Source organism: Passer montanus, unplaced genomic scaffold, assembly GCF_014805655.1.
Source record: "Passer montanus isolate IOZ18808 unplaced genomic scaffold, ASM1480565v1 scaffold45, whole genome shotgun sequence".
NCBI classification, from domain to species: domain Eukaryota; kingdom Metazoa; phylum Chordata; class Aves; order Passeriformes; family Passeridae; genus Passer; species Passer montanus.
The window spans coordinates 6,528,926-6,548,455 of NW_024369373.1; the positions used below are offsets into that span (position 1 = coordinate 6,528,926).

Below are 19,530 nucleotides of genomic sequence, written 5' to 3' on the forward strand. Positions count from 1 at the left end.
TTCCAGAGCAAGATGATTAAATCATTGGCTGCACTCATGCACAACAGCCCAGCCTTTATAAAACTGAACTACATAGCATTTGAATCCTGCAAATCTCAAACCTACAGCATTTTAACATTATCTTCTTTTAAGTCCTCCTGAAATAGACAAGATGCCAAAGAAAACAGCACCTCAGAACACTCTGTGCCAAAGGTTATCCTGCCCAGGTGCTCAACTGGAATAGCCAGATTGAGAAATGATGCTGGGAACTCTTCTGAAGTATCCAAGTGTAGTGTTTACTGAATGTGCATCAGAGGCTTTGGTATTTGGGTCATCTCAATGCTTCAGTCTTCTGTCCTGTGTCATTCTTTCACTGTACACACTCACTCTATTTGTGCTTTGTCTTATGCCATGGCCCTTTAATGCTGCTGCTTGTAAAACCCTCATTTTGTTCTAAATTTGATTGTAACTGGGCCCACTCTTTGTGACTTTTATGAGGGGAAGACTTATAAACTATTTGTGTTTTAAACTGTTACTCTTCAGGTATCACTATTATTCCTGCTTTCAGGATGCTAAGGTGTTGTTAAGAACGCATTTATGGTCTCTATGAACTCTCTTAGTATGTGAGTGAGTCACCAAAAAAAGTCTGCATTAAAAAAGTGAAAATTCTAGTTCTTCTTGCATTATAGTTAGGCTTTAAAAGACCTTATTTGGATAGTTTGAAAGGCAAATAAATGAATATGATGGTTTTTAACTGCTCATTCTTTGACAATATGAGGTCCAGTTTTGTTGGTCTTCTGAACAGAATAAAAACTGATCTCAGGGATTTTTTTTAGGTTCATGGCACTGCACAAGACATTTCTACCTTGTGGGAGCCTGTAGAGGATTTCCTTGCCCATTGTTTATAAGTGTTCATATTATGTGAGAAGCTTTAAATTTTTCTGGATAAATTATATTTAGGTGAAGTACTGATTTTTTTTTAAATTAACACATTCAGTTAACAATGATGTTTAATTAGCTCAGACCTGCACTGCAAATTGGCCTGTAAATTTCTGCTTTCTTCACATATGGATTAAAATTAAGCTTTCTGGTTTTATACTAAGGTTTTTTTAAGCTGAAAACAATGGTCAAAAGGAGTAAACAAATGTGGGATTGTTCCAGTACTTTGTTTCCCCATCACATGATATTCTAAAAATACAGAAGTACCTAAAAATACTTTAGGTTTCAAAGAATTTCTGTAAAATTAAGTCTTTCAAATTTATCTACAAAGCTCCTCTGAAGAACTTTCTTTAATTAGCTGACTGGATTTTGAAGAGTTTGTGATTCTCCTGCAGCACAGTCTGAGTCAGACAGGCAACCACTTTATAATGAGGAAAACATTTTTAATGTACTTTCCACAGAAGTATCGAATATGGGCAAAAATTAATGTGCTGTTGATAAATCAAAGCCAAGGGGAGGAGGCTCCTGTGCCATGCTTCCAGCCTTCTCTAGGATTGTTCCAGGCCACTTTTCTCACCTTCACAGCTCCTGCTCGCTCATACTGAATCTCCCTTTGGGAGGGTGTGCTGGCAGAGCAAGCTGGCGCTGGGCAGAGCTCCACGGTCAGCAGAAGCACACTGTGAACTTCCCACTCGCTCAGAGCGTCCTTCCTGGCAGGCCACACAGCCCTGGCCACATGATTTCATGCCACAAGGGACTTTCCTGTGATCACAGGAGGGTTAGCTAAGCGCCTCACGGCTCCTTCCCTCCCTGGGAGAGGGGGGGTTAGGATTCGGTCCAAAACCAACAGAAGTCTGTGGACAGAATCTCACTGACTGACACTGGTTTTAAGTCAGACTCTATAAATAGAGGAATTTGCATGAAATGAGATCAGCTGAAACAACTGCTCTCTCTCCGAGTTTCCACCTTGCATCCAGCAGAACCATCAGCCTTCAGTGGGAATGGGTATGCTGGGGGCCTAGCAGGAGCACAATTAGGCCCTGTAAGGATTCACAAAATTAAAGGTATGCAGAGATTTTGTCACTTTCTAGCCCAGCCTCCTGCTAAAGGCGGGAATGCTGGCAGTGCTGGCTCAGCTCAGCCATGGTTTTGTTTAGCTAAGTCAGGACCTTTAAAGGATGGAGGCTCTGAAACCTGAGTGGCTCATAAAGAACTGCATTACTCACATGGTGAATTTTTTTCTACCATCTGGCTGGAGCCTCTGAAGTAGAGACACCTGCCTATGCCACTGGTGGTTATCTGCCACTATGGAGAAGAATATCTCTGTCCTCATAAATAGCTGGCTTTCAGATAGCTGTAGGACTCTGATAGCTCCTCAGCCTGCTGCCTCTGCCAGCTCTCTGAGCCTCTGTGCTCAGGTATGTGCCCCAGGGCCCCTCTTGGTAGCTGTGCACTGTGTCCTCTCCAGTTTGTCAACATTTTCTTTGAACTGAGGGCCCTACAGCTGATTTCAGTATTTCAGCAGCAGCCTCACCATTTCTGGGCACTGAGGCACCTGACTTATCTCACTTTCCTGACTGCATTTCTAAGGCAGCCCAGCATGTAATTTTCTCCTTTTGTAATAAGAGCACACTCCTGGCTCATGACCAGCTTGACTTTCACCCCAACCCCTACATCCTCTTCAGGAGGGCTGTTTGACAGCCCATTGAACCTGCCTTCTGTGCAACACAACATCACCCTGGGCCTGCCTGCCCACTCTCCTACCAGAAACCCAGCATTTGTTTCCTGTTTTAAGGTCAACTTGGCTTAAAAAGTTTACAGAGTTTTTAACTTGTGCTGCCAGCTTGACCCACTGCAGAGATCGGTATCAGCTGTGCAGTCTGAGCACAGCTCCACATAATTCTGTAGCTGGGCTGTATCCAGTATGGTATTTTATATTGTTATATACCTTTCCTTCTTGTTATTCCTTGATGTGGAAGAAGCAGCTGTCCAACCTCTGTCTCTGTAATCGCTCCTATCTGCAGTCACTGAAGAGTTACACCTGGGCTGTATCCAGTTATTGTTATTGTTATATATCTTTCCCTCTTGGTATTCCTCAACGTGGAAGAAGCAGCTGTCCAACCTCTGTCTCTGTAATCGCTCCTATCTGCAGTCACTGAAGAGTTACAGTTTGTGTATCTGAGCAGGAAATGTTGAGTGTTTGCAGGCAGCCAATAAAGCAGAGATCACAGCCCAGCTGACTCACCGGCAGGAAATCTGCAGCTGCTTTTGAATGCAGTGAGCCGGCTCACACTTGGTATCGCAGCAGTTTCACTCCATTCCACAGTTGTGTGTTTGTGTTTCCAGAGGTAAGTTGATTTTTATTTCCAGTTTCTTTCCCTGAGACATCTGTATATTAACGTATTTTCTCTCATAGTAAGGAAATGTCTTTGCTATGAGTTAATTTTTAAAAATTACCTTATAATTAGAAACTTGACATAAATGGTTTTATAGCAGTCTTCTTCATGCCTCTGCCTGAACAGCTGGGCAAGGATGCCAAAGTTATCAGGGACTTTCAGTGTCTTAGTAAAAAATAAAGCAAACGGTTTCCTCACATATGTGACCTCTGGAATGTTGATAATGAGATTTTTAATAGGTATGGGAGAAAAAACATTCAAAAGAGCAGAATTATTGAAAGAATGTCTCGGTACCTTTCAATACAAAGATGTAGAAACTCAGAGGGAGAATGGTCATGACATGGTTTGTAACAGCAAAGACTGAAGTGGTTTCTGTTTTGACTTTACAAAAATCTCCAGTTTTTATTAGATTTTGCAAATCCAGTATAGGAGGCGATGATTAGCTTTAATTTTGTCTTAGTAGCCAGAGTTTAAAAAATGCTTATATTATTATTTTATTCAATTTTAAATAAAAATGAATACTTTCATGTATGGTTGAGGTGGTAAAACCATTATTTGCTCTTCCTTGCACTATGGTTGGAGCTGAGTAAACTTTTTTTGCTATTTAAATTATTACTTATTGATGTATAGAATAAAAATGAGACATAATTTTGCTTCTGCCAGCATTTTGATTACCTCCTTTACATTCAGGATTGGTAGATTTGTGAGGTCTGTCTTTGTAACTTTAAGGAATAAATCGCTCATTTAGAAAATTATCTTCCTTCCGAGGAACCTTTTCAAATTTTATGAAATTGTTGACCTGTCAGCCTCATCTCTTCTTTAAGAAAACTTCAGAGAAGCACCCAAGGCAGTTACTGCTTTCACACTACAATAATCTAACAAAAAAGCAAACTGTGCTTTCCTACCAGAAACAAATATGGTTAAATCTCAACTGGTAAATCAGCTGCTGCTTTTTGCATTTAATTGTGGTTAGAGGCAAAACTGAACTTATATAGTGAATGTGCCTGCAGAACAAGAATGAGATTAATAGTTATTGCTTTCAAACTACAATAATCTAGCAAAAAAGCAAAAAGTTCAACTGTGCCTTCCTACCAGAATCAAATATGGGTAAAGCTTAAATGGTAAATCAGCTGCTGCTTTTTGCATTTGATTGTGGTTAGGGGCAAAACTGAACTTATATAGTGAATGTGCCTGCAGAACAAGAATGAGATTAACCAACATTAAAATATTCATGAACTAGGAGCAAGATCACAGGCAAATTTATCTTCAGGCTTTTGTTTCTATTTTACTTGTGGAGAAAAAGTTATCTGGCCTTTGAGACCTTCTGCATCCCAGGAGCTTTTCTGTAGAGCACGTGTAAAAGGACACAATTCTCATTCAACAATCCTCCACAGTTACTTCAGTTCCCTCACTGTTTCCTTTTCTAGCCCTTGGACCCCAGAGGGAGTATTCCAGCTTGAGGAGTTCTGACTCACTGACCACTGCTCTGCAGTAATCCTCACCAGTGCCAGCTGGTTTATGCCATCTGTTAGCTTAGATTGCATGTTTTCCTCCTTTTCCACTCCAGCTTTTTGGCTGTCTCCAGTCTAATGGAGCTTCACAGATGTAATTAGAGGTGTTACTCATGCAGTAAGACAGTGAGGCTTTGCAGAAGTTGTCTCTAATCTGTGTGTGCTGCCATGCAAAGGGTCTGAGAGGAGCATCTGGCCCTGGAGAGGTCCTGCACAGACACTGCACTGCCCAAGTTACTGACAGCTACAAAGACACAACTCCATTTAGCAGAATTCTGACAGGTCACAACAGCAGGAAATTTTCCTTTTTCTTTGCTTTTGCGTTTACATATGATGTATTAAACATGATATGCAAGAATGATGCAGAACATGCTGACATCAGTTATTGAATAATTGCCTTTTTATGAGAAGTGGAGAAATTATTTGCCTGATATGCATCTATAAGATGCTATTTTGTTGTCTACATAATTCAGTATCACGTTAAAATCACATTTCATATTATAAATACTGTCAACAATTTTAAAGGCATCAGATAGAAATAATAATGAGCAAATAATTAGTACCTTGCAGCTTCAGATGGCAAATTATGGTCCAGACACTCCTTTGCAATTAGTGCATTTTTTCCTCTCTTTGTAAGGAAAGTCTGACACGGAGTGGTGAAAGGAAGGCTGTTGGATTTATTTGGGAAGTAAGGGGCGGTGCAACTTCACTGTGCTTTGGTAATTGTGACAAAAAAACCTCTTAAAACCTTTTTCTTTTCTGCCACATTTTTCTCCCAAGCCAGCCATCAAGAAATGGCCAATCCATTACCTGTGGTGGCCCAGGAAGATTTGGAAAGCTTTGCCTTGACCAGGACAGGCTCAGGCTTTGCTCTCAAAGCCTTTCATATTTCCTGGAGCACTCCCATCTCTGTGAAGCTGCTGACCAGCCAGGACACCACAGACAGGTAGGGCTCTTATCTGCCCAACCCACCACACAGGTGGGCAGCACAGACCTGCAGGGCCAGAACAAATCCTGCATCCAGCATCACCTGATCCCTAAGCACATCTCCATTCCTCGAAATCCTCACCAGCCAAGAGGCAACTTGGAGGCAATTTTATTGAGAAACAAGCTCTATGGGTTTTTTTACAGTTTTTTATGAAGTAGAGCTTAATCCTGAAGTCAGTAATTAGTCTACAATAATAATGTTTACAGACCTGGATCAGTAATACCAGTGTGCTAAGGTGTTATTTTTCTAGAGGTCCCTGAAGAGACCTCAGTTGAACTGAGAAACAAGCTCTATTTTTTTTACAGTTTTTTCATAAAGTAGAGCTTAATCCTGAAGTCAATAATTAATCTACAATAATAATGTTTACAAACGTGGATCAGTAATACCAAATGCTAAGGTGTTATTTTTCTAGAGGTCCCTGAAGAGACCTCAGTTGAATTTAATCTAAACCAGCATGCACAGATGAGAGCAGGGAAAATAGAAGGAGGGAAGGATGGCAGGGTTACACAGCAGTGAGATGTGCATGGAAACACATCATTTCCTTGCAAATGTGGATGTCTTTCATAGCAAAAGAATACAAGTTATTGGGAGCAGTAAAGGTAAATCTTTGCTTTATTCTTAATCTAGCATTTAATATACTCCAGCTTTTTCCTGCTTTCACACTTCAATCCTGCTTCAAACTGGGCTCTTATGTTCATCTTAAAGCATCCAGAGGTCTTTCATTTTATATTAGAAAAAATACTACATACTACACTATGACTGCTTCATGCTCTTACAATTGTTTTGAAGATTATATGATATTGGATTTATTGGTAAAATAATACCAGCTTGTGCTCAACCATAGGGTTCTCTTTCATTTCTACATCCTACACTCTCATCTCCTGCTGAAATTCCCTTCAGTCTAACCTGCCTCTAACTTGTTTTTGTTTTTTTTTACAGGGAGTGGAAGTTTCTACTTCAGGACATAGCAAATGTCAGACACTGTGAGTCTGAACGTCTCCTGCCTTTCCTTGGGATTTACCAGTGCCATGGACTTGTGGGGATAGTGACTGAATGGATGAACAATGGATCACTCCACTCCCTCATCCATGAGGTAGATAAAAGATGCAATCTTTGAGGTGATAAAATTAATTACAAGATCAAAGAACAATTAGCATGTAAATTATGGACAGTAGTCACAATCTGTTCTTCAGTTTCTGCACTGTCTTGTGGTTCTGTTCGTTGTCAAAAGAAAATGGGAATAGCAAGAATTTCAAGTACCAAAACCTGTGTTCTGTGTTACTTAGCATCAGCTGTACCCAGAGCTTCCCTTTGCCTTACTCATAAGGATCCTGTCGGATGTGGCTGAAGGGCTGCACCATCTTCACAGCCTGGGACCTGCTCTCTGCCACTGCAGCCTGAAACCTTCCAACGTGCTTTTGGATGTGCAGTACAGAGCCAAGGTGGGAGCTTCTACTTTTAGTCCACTAAAATAGAATCTAGTGATTGTCCTATTGTTGTATATATTGACCTTAATTACCAAGACTTGTTTTATTTTTACTAAAATTACTTCACATTTCCGTAGATATCGGATTATGGCCTAACCAACTGGAGGAAACAGCAGCTGAGGTCAGACCTGCAGAACTGCCAGCAGAGAATCTGCCAGGATTTAGTGTATCTTCCTCCTGAAATACTTGAAGGAGGGCTCCCTTCCCAGGAAGGTGATATTTACAGGTGAATGGAGTTTCTAAGGGCACATCATACCTAGTCCATGCTCCACTCTACAATGCTGCCAAAACTGTCTTATCTTCAAAGACATTACAGTAAAAATGCCAGGTATACATAATGCAGTAGGATAGTATGGTACAAGGCAAATTAGAGCAGTGAATTAAATTTTAAATTTCCATATTTGGTGAACCAGATACCAAGATTAAGAACTGCTCTCAAAGTCAGTCATATAAATATTTATATAGTGGACCTACGTGTTTTAAAAGTGCAAAAGCTGGCAAAACTTTCAGATAAATTTAAAAACCTTATAACTGCTTCGCATAGTTGATAAGTGCAAACTGTTGTTGGCTTTAGTTTCAGAAAGAGTCATTTATGCCTAGATCAGGCCCAGGTAAAAATAAGACCTTTCCCTCAATAGTGTCCCATTAAGATCCTGTGGAATCTCTGCTGGGATAAGTTACTGAGCCACTCAAGCACCTGTACTTTTTAACAAAGTGATTTATACCAAGGAGGGAGATTACTCACTGCCACATGTCCCTTTTGGGTATTTTACATCCATTGTGGCTGCCTCAGTAAATGAGAGGACCTCAGGGTGCCACTGGTCTGGAGGGACACACATTGTCACGGCCAGCACACAGAGCTCTGGACTAATACTTTAAATAACTTTCAAGGACACCACTCTTCTGATCTCTGAGCTTTTGTGAAACCTACAAATTTAAACTCCTGCTTTATTGGCATGGAGGCAGGCTCTAAGATGAGATAAATATGCATGCACTTGAGGAGACCTATAAATGATGTGACTAATTTCGTGTTGTTCACAAACACAAGTTTTGCACAGGAAGAGTGAAGCCTTACTTTCAGGTAGCATAATTAATTTTCACGGCAGTTACTTCTAGGATGTTGGAAAAGGAAAAAGGTATTTGGAGCCCCATCAAATGGAGAGAAGGCTGTAAACTGAAATGTAATTCTAATTGAACCTATATTTAAGGAATAAAAACCCCTTAACTTGATGATTTTGTAAGAGCAACTCAATTGAGAACTGAAAAAAGGTCTCATTGAATTAGAAAAGACTTGGATAGACTTTGTCTTGAAAAACTCCTTTCTGTTAAAGCAATAAACTTGCTTTTGAAACTGAGAACGTGGATACAGATTGCAAACTAATGAATGGTCTTTCACTGTTTTGTTGTTTTTGGTTTTTTTTCAGTTTTGGAATCCTGTGTTGGGAGAGCCTCAGCAGACAGAAACCTTTTGAAGGTATTTATTGTTCAAGTCAGACTTTGTGCCGTCCACACCTTATCCACAAATTTCCTTATTGTAGTGAAATTATGATAGAAACACACTCTTTTCAGATGTCCCTTTGCCTTCTCTTACTGTTACAGTGCAGAGCTCCACATTAGAGGGTGTAAATATTCCAATTCCTCACCAAATCCTAAATGTTTCCAAAGAAGCTGCTCTTTCTGAAGGGAAAAGGCAGAGCTTCTTCCCCCTCTAGTATCACCAATCTGTGCTTGCTGAAGCACTGCCACTGAGTTGGGCTTTCCATGGACCTTCAGTGAGAAGAAATATCACTTCATATTTGTCAGCTGGAATTTTAAAATCAGTGGCAAGTAGCTAATTGAATGAGCAGAATAGTCATTATTACAGTTCCTGTGGGTTTCAAATACCAATTCCAGAAATGTCAGTTCATGATGAATTATCTCAAGGAAGCAGGGAATCTTAATTTCTTCAATGAAAGTGTGAGCAGTTTTAGAGAACTTGTATTGCAAAGCATTATATAATAATTGTCACTGTCTGTTTCATGGAAGTGGAGATCAGTAAGGGCTTCTTTACTATGAGCTTCATTCTGCATGGCAAAACTGATTGAAGGACTCCTGTATTTTACAAACTGAGGACCTTCAAAAAATACTGCATGGAATAATATCTAAATGCCCATACAGCTCATGCCTGCCATCTTGAGGCTGTTCAAAATAGATTTCTTTTTTTTTACAATTATTTTGTTCTATTCTTGTAATGCAAATGTAAGGCTTTATATAAAACTCTGCTTAAAATAATAGCACGTATTCCTGAAGAATCTGTGCATGTCAAAGTTTACATAACCATTTGTGACTCAATATTGGACAGAGTTCTTCATCCTGAAAGATGAAGTCCTGTTGCAATTAGCAGGTATAGCTAATATTAAAGGCTAGCATATCTACTTACAATAGCATTAATATATTATCCCTTTTAAAAAAGCAGTCTTTGTTTTAAAATATACACGATGACTTACATTGCATATCATTTTAAGAGGTCTTTAATATTTTTTGGCAGTGACATTTTCTTTGAAATTGCAGGCCAAGGAACCTTGCTCAATGTTTTGAGAGGAATCTGCAGCAGTTTGCGGCCAGGCATTTCAGAAAAGTTCATACCAAGCAATTTGCCTGAGAGGAATAGACTGCTGCACCTCATTGCTCTGTGCTGGCATCAAGAAGCAGATTACAGACCACATACTGCAGGTAACATTCAGGATTTCTTTCTGTGCAAGATCTGTAATGGAGACAGTCTTTATAGGAACATTGCTCTAGGACTCTGAAGTGGAACTGAGGTGGAAATGGTCTTTGGATCATTGGACTACTTTGATGTTTCCTCTAACTGAAGCTTCCTACCAGAAATGGACTTATTTGTCTCCAAAATTATATTTACTATGAAGTAAAGTATGAGGTGGAAGTTGCATTAAACTTATTTTTTCTATTTCATCCATTTTCTCAATATAATAGTACAGTTAGTTGCAATATGATGATGCCTAAATGTATACATGCTTTCATACACAATGTGGTATTTAAAATGCTTTATTACCCCTGCAGAATGTGTACACCTTCTAAATGGAGTTTTGACTAGTATAAATAAGGATGTAATTTCTGCAGCAATCTACAATTTGATGGATGCAAAGGTCAGTGCAAAATTTCTTGTTCTCCTACAACATTACTTAATTCATTCACTTGCAATCTTTCTGACCCAAAACCAGAGAAGGTTTTGTCTTGATTGTTTTACTGGTCATGCCAGAGAGCTGGAGAGTGCCCTTTGGCACTTCAGGTTCATTCAGAAATTGTAGAATATATATTGTGAGGTTCTCTAGAATATTGGTCAATTGCTACCTGTTATTTTAAAAATACACCTTGTTTCTAGTCTAGTCTAGTCTGACCTGGAGTCAGACTGGCAAACCCATGTGAGTGAGAACAAAAATCAGCTCAAGTACTGCAGATTAGAACCAGAACCAAGACAGGGTTTTTTGTATTATTAGTTAGAAATAATTTAGTTCAAAACCTGAAAAGCATTGGTACCTGTGGTAGCAATACCAGGAACAGCACTCCTCTGTACCCTTCTAAATTACCAGGCTATCAGGCCAAGGCACTGCTCATCCCAGGCTCTCAGGGCTCTCTAATTCCACAGGAGGGGATGGGGAACAGCCAAGGACTGAGGGGATGGAGCTAACTCCATATCTGCTCACACTGCCATGGGAGCTCTGGCACAAACGTGACTGCCACAAGCAGAGCTGCATCCTAGCTGCTTAACACAGGCACTGGGGAAAACACTGACATGTGTTTTGGCCCTTGGGCAAGGAGTCTGACTCCAGCTGGAGTTACACAACCCACGCTGTGTTGTTGGTTTCATTACTGTGTGTTGTGTATATTGATGCATGCAGGACTATTTTTATATGTTGCAATCACATTCTGGGCTTATAGAACGGCCTTGATCAATGTTTTAATAGATGGCATAGAATCAAAGTAATTTTTACTACTGTGGAAGTTTATTTAAGATTGTACTGCCGAATGCTCCATAATTTAATGCTTCAATCTCCATTGAGCAAGGTTTTATTTTTTAGATTGTGAAGATTTATTTTATTAGTGAACATTATTTATTGTTCAAACAATTGAACTGATAAGTCAAAAATTACTCTGAAAACTATACTGAAGTTTCTGGGAAATTGATTCAAAACTGTTGAAGTATAAAATCTAGAAAAATAGTTTAACAAATCTGCTGTGGATGTACAAATGGGAAAAAAGTTGCAAGTATTGACACATCCTTACTGCAGACAGCCTGGCACACTGAACAAAGGATGGCCATGCTGTTTGGCTACTTAAAGGCAAACATGTTCTAGCTAGCCCAATCTCTCTCAAGCTTATTTTCACCTTCCCCTGCATGATCCAACACTGGCTTTTAAAATAAATGTGAAACACTGGACAGAGTGACAGGGTAGAATTTTGTCAAATTCTACGCCTGTTCACTCTGTGCTGTTCATCCAGCGTACCCTACAGTACAACACGTTGTCAGTAGAAGTTTTGTGACTGTAAAGTGTTGCTCCTGGCAGCTGTGAATGGCACAAACCATGACTACACTTACTGCAGTTACTGTGGCTTTCCTCTTCCAGGAGAGAGCGCTTAACGCCTGCAAAGGCTCACAGACCTACACCCTGCAGAGAGGCACCTGCAATGCCGAGGTGAGTTCGTGGCACAGCAGTCTCCAGAGTTCTTCATCAGCTGCTTTTTCCTCCTGACAGCCCTGACACTGAGTAATGCAAACACTTGGGCAAAATGTTCCTGGCCAGGGTGACTCCATCCAGCAAACCCCACTGCTTTACCTTGTTCCAAGCAGCTCACTCTGATGTTGCTCCTGCAAAAACAACCTCCTCCTCCTCTTAGGGTTTGTTTTGAACCTCTCCTGTTTAGAAAAGGTTTTGGAACAAAAGTTTCCAAGAAGATAAGTCTTCTCTATTTTGATCTCTTTCAGATCATCTGTCCACAAAAAGCCAACTGCTTAATCAGCAAGAAAATTCCTCTTGTAGTGCCAAGCTCATCAACTGTTCTACTTGATAGCAGTGCAAATACAGCAGGAAGAGATAATATTGAGATGGGTGTGTCAAGTGCTACCCCACAGAATGCAGCAGCAACCAAAGGTCACCATCTTGAATTATATTCAGCTCCAGCTGTTACAAGAAAAGGACAAATATTAGAGTTGTTCCAAATAGAAATGTAATTTTTCATGTAAAATTGTTGCTTCTCAGAGTAAAGCTGTGCTTTCTATTGGTATCATCTGAAGCATGAGTTCACTGCAGGAAACGAGAGACACCACAAAGCTTTCCAATTAGATATAGAGATTTTAAAAAAAAGTACTAATTTTTTTTTTTAGAATACTGAGCTGTAAATGTAGAGCTGCCTTTCTCACACACATCAAATATTGCCTATTGCTATTGAGAGAACAAGTCCCTTCTGGGAATCACAATACTTTGTGTCTTTTTTTGTAATCTGCTATGAAATGGAGATATCTTTAAAATCTTTATCTTATCTGGAGATATTTTTAAAAAGGCAATGTTGCCAGGAACATGTGAATAATTCCTGATAATCTCTGTTCCTATATGGATAACTTTCTTTACCTTTCCAATGTGAATTTGTCCTAGGTGTTTAAATTTGTGTCAAGAAGAGACAGCCTGTATTTCTCATGCCTTCAGGTACAAAAATAGAGACATCAGAAGTAAATTCACCTGCAGCAACGTCTGCATTTCCAAGCACTTCAGTTCTGATCAATAGCCATCAGACTTATGGGCAGAATAAAATGTTCCATAACTTCAATAACAAGTTCCTACAGACAGAAAAGCCAGATGTGTAGTAATAAATGCCAAAGTTTTCCTAGGAATAATGATATATTAACAGGAGCCAAAGTAACCTCAAGTCAGTCGTCAGTTCCTGTGTCCAGTAGTGGCTGACATGTGTAATGTTTTCTTCTTGTTCAATTCAAGGGTCTAATCTTCCTCATCTTAAACTTTTTCTAGATCACCCAGGCTCTGAGAGAAGAAAATCAAGCTCCTTTTGCACAAATCCTTCATCTGGTTCAACTGCAGGCAAAGAGAGCAGTCAGCATAACTCCCCAGCACTGGCTCTTCAGCACAGAGCACAGCCAATGCCCCTTGGACAAGCAGTGACAGGTAAGGCACCCTTGCCACTCTGAGCTGGCAGCACTCACCTTGGCCAGATCTTAGTGATTAAATTGTTTAAAACTTGGAGGAAACAGGCATTTCTAAACTTTGTGCACCTTTTCAGGGATTCAGAGTAATTGATTCTAACTTGATACAAATGTCTCTCTATTTGTGTATAGCTGCTGCTCTGTTCTCAGAAGTTCAGGCACTGACCACTGAGAACATTGGCTTGTTCTTTTCTTTCAGGGCCACAGTGAGGCTGAGAACAGTTCTGAAAAGACCATGATAAAAATACAAAAAAAGCATAGCACAGATTAATGTGAAATACATCAGTTGTTTAAGTCTGGAATATTCTTTTGCAATTATAAGCTGTGTATTGCCTGCCTCTGCAAAAGTAGCTATTGACTACAGAAACAGGTGACAGGGACCCTTCATCCCCTCACATCATCTCAGGTCTTCCTGCAGAACAGAGGCAGAAAGGGTCAGCTTTTGATTTGTGAAGACTCTTTGACTGTGGGTGAAGCTTTGTGAGGTTTTTATCCTAACTTTTTGCAAACTGGCCTATAACAATTCTCAGCCTAGCTGGCTGTCCCTCTCCATGGCAATTTACTTGAGTGATGCCATAATTTCTGGATTAATCAATAGACTAAACCATGCAGGAAAAGTTCATCACAGAACTCTCCTGGCAACACTCAGAAATCAGAATGACAGAAACATGCTCTCCAAAGGAATACAACTTTTGGTTATTAATTTTCTCTTGGTGTATGCTATTTACTGTACACTAAAAACCCTAATGACAGCACTAGGTATTCTAATCACCCCATGAAAAGAGGCAGAACCCAAAGCTCTCAATCATTTTAACAAGAGTATTACTTTTGGTATTAGTTTGGCTTTGACCTATATTCATTTTCCTAGTTTAATGCTATGTGTTTCAAACTCTCCTGCTACCCTGAAGTACCTGTTAGCTGTCCTGCCACCTTTATAGGAGAAAGTCTTCTCTTCTGTGTCCAGCCAAGGTGCTTTGCATAAAGTTAAATACAGATGCTAGATGAATAGGACAAGACCTGAAAATCTTCTCCCCTCACACAGTCTGAGCACCCAGAGGTTTAGAAATACCTATTGGCTGTAATCTGGTCTTTGTGAGTTTCAAACAGGAGATGAAAATACTTTTGGACTAGTTTCAAACATAGACTGCAAACAAACTAACTCCTCCTCCTTCCTTCCTCTACTAAGTTTATATTTCTGGTGTCGATGCTATCACTTGCTAACAATTTCTGGACGAAAAAAACCACTTGGTTTATCTCATTTTGCTTTCCTTTTCACTCAAGGTCCTTGCAGCAAAGGAAACTGCTGTCAAATCCTTGCCTGCCAGAGACAGAGCATACTGAGCTGCATGACAGAAGGGCTCCTCAACCACGTGCTGGACGTGCTGCGCTCGCAGCAGACCCTGTCCCGAGTGGACTACGAGAGCATCACCTCGTGCCCCACGGTGACCGCCCGCGCCCGGGCGCTGCTGGACACCTGCCTGTGCCTCGGCGAGAGGGCAGCACAAGCTGTGGTGGCTGCACTGTCAGTGAACAAATGCAGTCCTCTGGGACAAGTCATTCATGCCCAGACTGTCCTTCCAAGGTAAACAGGCTGTTGTTGTGACTGGTTTTATCCACAGTCTGTTGTATGCATCTGAGCTCTAGTTATTTGTGATGGCAAAGGTTCACGTTGGTGTCTCACAACCCATTGACCAAAGGCAATTCTTCCTACAGCCCGTTATTTGAGTACTGTAGTGGTAGTGTAGTGGTACTGTAGTGGAAAAAGCTAACTGGATTAAAAGGTCAAGTCAAATGCTGCCAACGGAAATTGCCAAGACTGGTAAAACAAATGATTATTTGGACCTCGGAGGTGGGAAAAGTGCAATATGTGCCAGAGCAAACAGAGTTCAAGTGAGATGACACCTTATTTCCTTAAGTTTTTTTCATTAGAATGGAGGAAAATGAATCATGACCTTTTTGGAAGTCACAGTATGGAAGAATGGCTATTTAGAAATACTTCCAAATAAGGATAATGAAAGAATACCGGATGAGGAGAAAAAATTTACTGCCTTTCACTACACTCATATCTGAGGCAGCTGTTACAGTGAAAAGCTTCAGAGAATCAAGAGATATTTCTTCAGTAGGGCCTTAAGTAAGACTTGGAAGTTTTATATTTTGCATATAAATTACTTCATTTTCCTCACAAATGGTCATATGAAAACGTAGCAGTACTTACATCAGTACTTTGGAGATGTGGGACTTGGAGTACTCAGTAAATGGAGAAACGATAACACTTTATATCCCTGTATCTCTCTAAACATGTCTGCAGCTCAAATGTAAAATTAAACCAGGCAGAAGAGGTGCCAAGCTGATAATTTTGAAATAGTGGTTCTGCTGAACTGTTGTCATGGTTGTACTCTAATGGGAGACAGCCTGGGAATACTGGTTTTGTAGCTCTGGCCTGGACTCCCCCACGGTCACAGATGCTTTGGAGTGTCCTGCTGCTGCTTGAACTCACCCTCAGGTCATGGACCCTCTGGCTTGAGTTCACATGGAGTTCCAGTCTGTCCAGTCCAGCAGCACTGAAACATTGCTGTTATCAGAACGTTCCCAGGCACAGTGGAGGAAGATAAGTGGTACAACAGGCAGTGAAAACAACAGCCCAGCCACTAACAAGCACCAGACACTCCTGTACAGAAGGCAAACAAGTCCCATGGCAAGCACAGGAGTCACTCAACAGATCAACAGCAACTGTAGCTACAAATGAGATCCAGCACATTCCAGTAAAATCTGTTGTTACCTTGAACCCTTCAAGCTTCACACTGGATGCTGAAAAGAACATTTGTCCCAGCAGACAACTATGCTCCACAACAGTAAAGTGAGAAAACCTGTTGGCTGAGAGCCAGACAATTTAACAGGTAAAGCAAAAGCTTCACACAAGCAAAGGAAAATGTGGAATTAATTCACCACTTGCCAAGGACAGGCAGGTGTCCAGCCCTCTCCAGGAAAGGAGAGCTCCATCCCACGTAATGGTTGCTTAAGAAGACAAATGCCATCACTCCAAACGTCCTCCCCTTCCTCCTTCCCTAGCTGAGCTTGATGCCACATGGTCTGGAGTATCCCTTTGGCCAGCTGTGGGCAGCTGTCCCAGCTCATCCTCCCCCAGCTCCTTATGCACCCCCAGCCTCCTCCCTGGTGGGATGAGGCCAGAAAGGCCTTGGATCTGTGTGAGCTCTGCCCAGCAGTAACAAAACATCCCTGAATTGTCAACGCTGTTTGCAGTACAAATTCAAAATACAGCCCCATACTAGCTCCTATGGAGAAAATTAACTCTATCCTATTTGAAAGAGAAATAATAAGATTACTTTCTGTATGATGAAAATAATGATAAAAGGTGCTGGAGTTTTAAAGGCCCAGTGGGGTTTATTCAAGCTTCGTGGCACCAGATTAACATGAGAACTTGTTATACCATCTACAGGTATTTCAAATGCAAAACCATGTTATTTGTTTCCCTATGTTGCTTTTGTTCTCTCTGCAGTTTCACAGTTCTCATTGAATTCAGTCATTTGGCTGATTGGAAATGCAGTAATGATGTGTTGTCTGGGCACAGTTAAGAAACAAGAAATATGCTACATCAAAGTTTCCAGCTATGATGCTACTGGAACCATAAACTTTTTTTTTCCCATTATTTCATTAAACTTTGAGACTGCCTTGAATTAAAATATTGTTACAATTAAAAGCAATGTCTGTCAGAATATGTTGACAATAGTTTTCCTTATTAAAAGAGCTAAATATTTATTTCACAGCTGATTTTTTTTTTTTTTCACTTTAAAATCTACACTTTAAATGGGAAATTTCAACAGTCTCTGCTATAAAAGAATGTCTTGCTTGTGAGGAAAGGAACTGCTGTCATGGTGTTTTGCCTCTTTGGAAGGCATAAGATACTCAGTACAACACATAAACATTCACCTGTGAGAAATAGTTACAGACCTTTAAAAGAGAAACTAGCAATATTGTTGAAACTTAATAGCAGCTTTCAAAATAATTCCATTTAGTTGTTCCGCTGGACACTTTATGCTCCTGTTAAAGATATGCTGGCTGGCAGGCTATGCTGAATTTTTGTCATTGTGGTTTTGACACAGAAACAGTTTTGGCTCTTTTCTAGAAGCAGCTGCCTACTTGAGAATAAAATCTGATGCCAAACCTAAGCCCAGTCTTAACTGTTAGTGGAAGAACTGGCATCGAAACGGTGGGAGCACAAGCTGCCTGCTTTTCCAGTGTGGTATTTTTCAAGAGATGGTACACATTGTACACATTTGTTGAAATGAAACTGTTGTTGATACAAAAAGTTTTGCTACCAAACTAAAATACAGGGACGTGAAACTAGCAGCATTTTTTCTCACCAAAAATACATTCTCTCATAAGGCCTGTAGTGTGAGCTGTTAAAAATATCTCATGTTGATCATTGGTATGAAATATCAAACTGCTGAAAGCTTATGGTATTTTGCTCCTGCCCAAGCTTGTTCATTAGCTGAGACTTCTATGGTACTCACCTCCGTTTTCTGCAGTTACCGTGACATTATGAAACAATGTAGAATAAATGGCACTGAGTAGGAGTAAAGATAGAAGAATCAAACTGTTCTTTAGTATCTGTGGAAAGAAACAAGACTTGAATGTGAAGAACAACTGGAGTTGCAGGAAGGAAATATGAAACCTGGGTATCTCTAGAAAACAGCAAGGAGAATAATAAAACCAAGTCACTTCAGGACTGATCATATAAACTGATTAGTAAAACTCTGTTGCAGTTACTCAGAAAGTAATTAATAGTCATTAAAAATGACAAGCTGTACAAATTTTATGAAACTATTTAAATTTATTAAAGGAATGGTAAGCAGATTAGGCAGATGTTTATTCTTCTGATGTATTGAAATGTAATTTTATTCTTGATTGCAATTGGCTGCAGCTATCTTTTGCTGATTTGCAAAAAGATGACTGTCCCTTGTCCTTTGTCCTAACCATACCATGCTTTTATCTGAGATGGGAGAGTTTCTGCAGTGTAAGAATGTCTGCACTAGAATTTGTTTGAAGTTGATTTGTGGAAAATTAATCTGAGGTTCTGGAATGAAATGTTCAAGAGATTAGTCTTTCCAGTAGACAGCAAGGCAAACAAAGCTATAAATACCACCCAAATGTTGTTACCAGTGCCTGTTAAAAACAGTTCCAGAGAACATCAGAGGAAGATAACAAGTGCATATTCATAAAATACTAATCTACAAAATTTCAAAAAATGCTTTAATGGACTGCTAACATACAGAGAAGAATTTTACACCACATAAGTAGTCTAAAATGCACAAAACCTAAAGCACTAATGAAAACATGCTAACCTCAAGGGCTCTTATTTTATTGTTTCAAGTTTGAGTCCTACATAACCTTGTAAAATTCTCATGCTTGCCCAGGCTTAGTCACTTGAGCATCATATGTGAATATTTTTAAGGAAGATTAAGTGCATAAATGAATACTTGTGGGCCTGGCATGTTAGGGAAGGACCCAAACATCATCAAGACAGGCACAAAAATTTACAGTTCTTTATTTCTATTTATTGATTTCAGAGCTATACAGCTATTAACTATGCTCTCCTCCAGTAATACATATTATGCCGGGGTCTTTTGTGCCTCAGGAAATCTTGTCTTGCACTATATTCCCTTTCATTCTTTTCCTCCAGACAGCCATGCCCAGCCCTCCCCCTCCTTTCCAAAATACTTCACTGGTGCTCAAAAGGCCCTAGCACAGTTTGATTTTGTTCCTTTTCTAGAGAAGCAATTCCTTCATTGCCTGGAACTACATTCCCTTAACTAAGCACATGGTTGACTTGACAGATGGCATGTCAGCTGAGTTAAACAAAACTCCTGGATTTTGAAGGTAAGTCCACCATAAATTAAACTACCTGACAGGGTCTGAAAAGAACATATTTAATGATCTAATTGGGTTACATTAAATTCAGCACAGCTGCAAGAACATATTAATTGCAAGCATTTTG

The 19,530-nt window shown here is 40.0% G+C and overlaps 1 protein-coding gene across 3 annotated transcripts; it reads left to right on the plus strand.

The window, feature by feature from the left end:
• Positions 1-1,867: 1,867 nt before the first annotated feature.
• LOC120508095 (receptor-interacting serine/threonine-protein kinase 2-like) lies at positions 1,868-18,389 on the plus strand. 3 transcript variants are annotated; one of them, XM_039721429.1, is made up of 13 exons: positions 1,868-1,982; positions 3,125-3,266; positions 5,606-5,771; positions 6,753-6,906; positions 7,100-7,255; positions 7,378-7,526; positions 8,725-8,774; positions 9,851-10,012; positions 10,361-10,446; positions 11,926-11,994; positions 12,285-12,450; positions 13,324-13,476; positions 14,796-18,389. In XM_039721429.1, the coding sequence occupies exons 3-13, from the start codon at positions 5,620-5,622 to the stop codon at positions 15,098-15,100; spliced, it is 1,602 nt and encodes a 533-aa protein (XP_039577363.1). In that variant the 5' UTR covers positions 1,868-1,982; positions 3,125-3,266; positions 5,606-5,619; the 3' UTR covers positions 15,101-18,389. The 3 variants fall into 3 exon arrangements, with proteins under 3 accessions (XP_039577363.1, XP_039577362.1, XP_039577364.1); XM_039721428.1 differs by having other exon boundaries at positions 1,888-1,982; positions 3,071-3,266; XM_039721430.1 differs by lacking the exon at positions 1,868-1,982 and having other exon boundaries at positions 3,032-3,266; positions 5,610-5,771.
• The last annotated feature ends 1,141 nt before the right edge of the window (positions 18,390-19,530 follow it).

Coding starts and splice junctions, on each gene's coding strand:
- LOC120508095 (XM_039721429.1), top strand. CDS start 5,620: ATGGCCAATCCATTACCTGTGGTGGCCCAGGAAGATTTGGAAAGCTTT. Junction 10,013..10,360: donor TTACAGACCACATACTGCAG/GTAACATTCAGG, acceptor TTACCCCTGCAG/AATGTGTACACCTTCTAAAT. Junction 11,995..12,284: donor GAGGCACCTGCAATGCCGAG/GTGAGTTCGTGG, acceptor GATCTCTTTCAG/ATCATCTGTCCACAAAAAGC.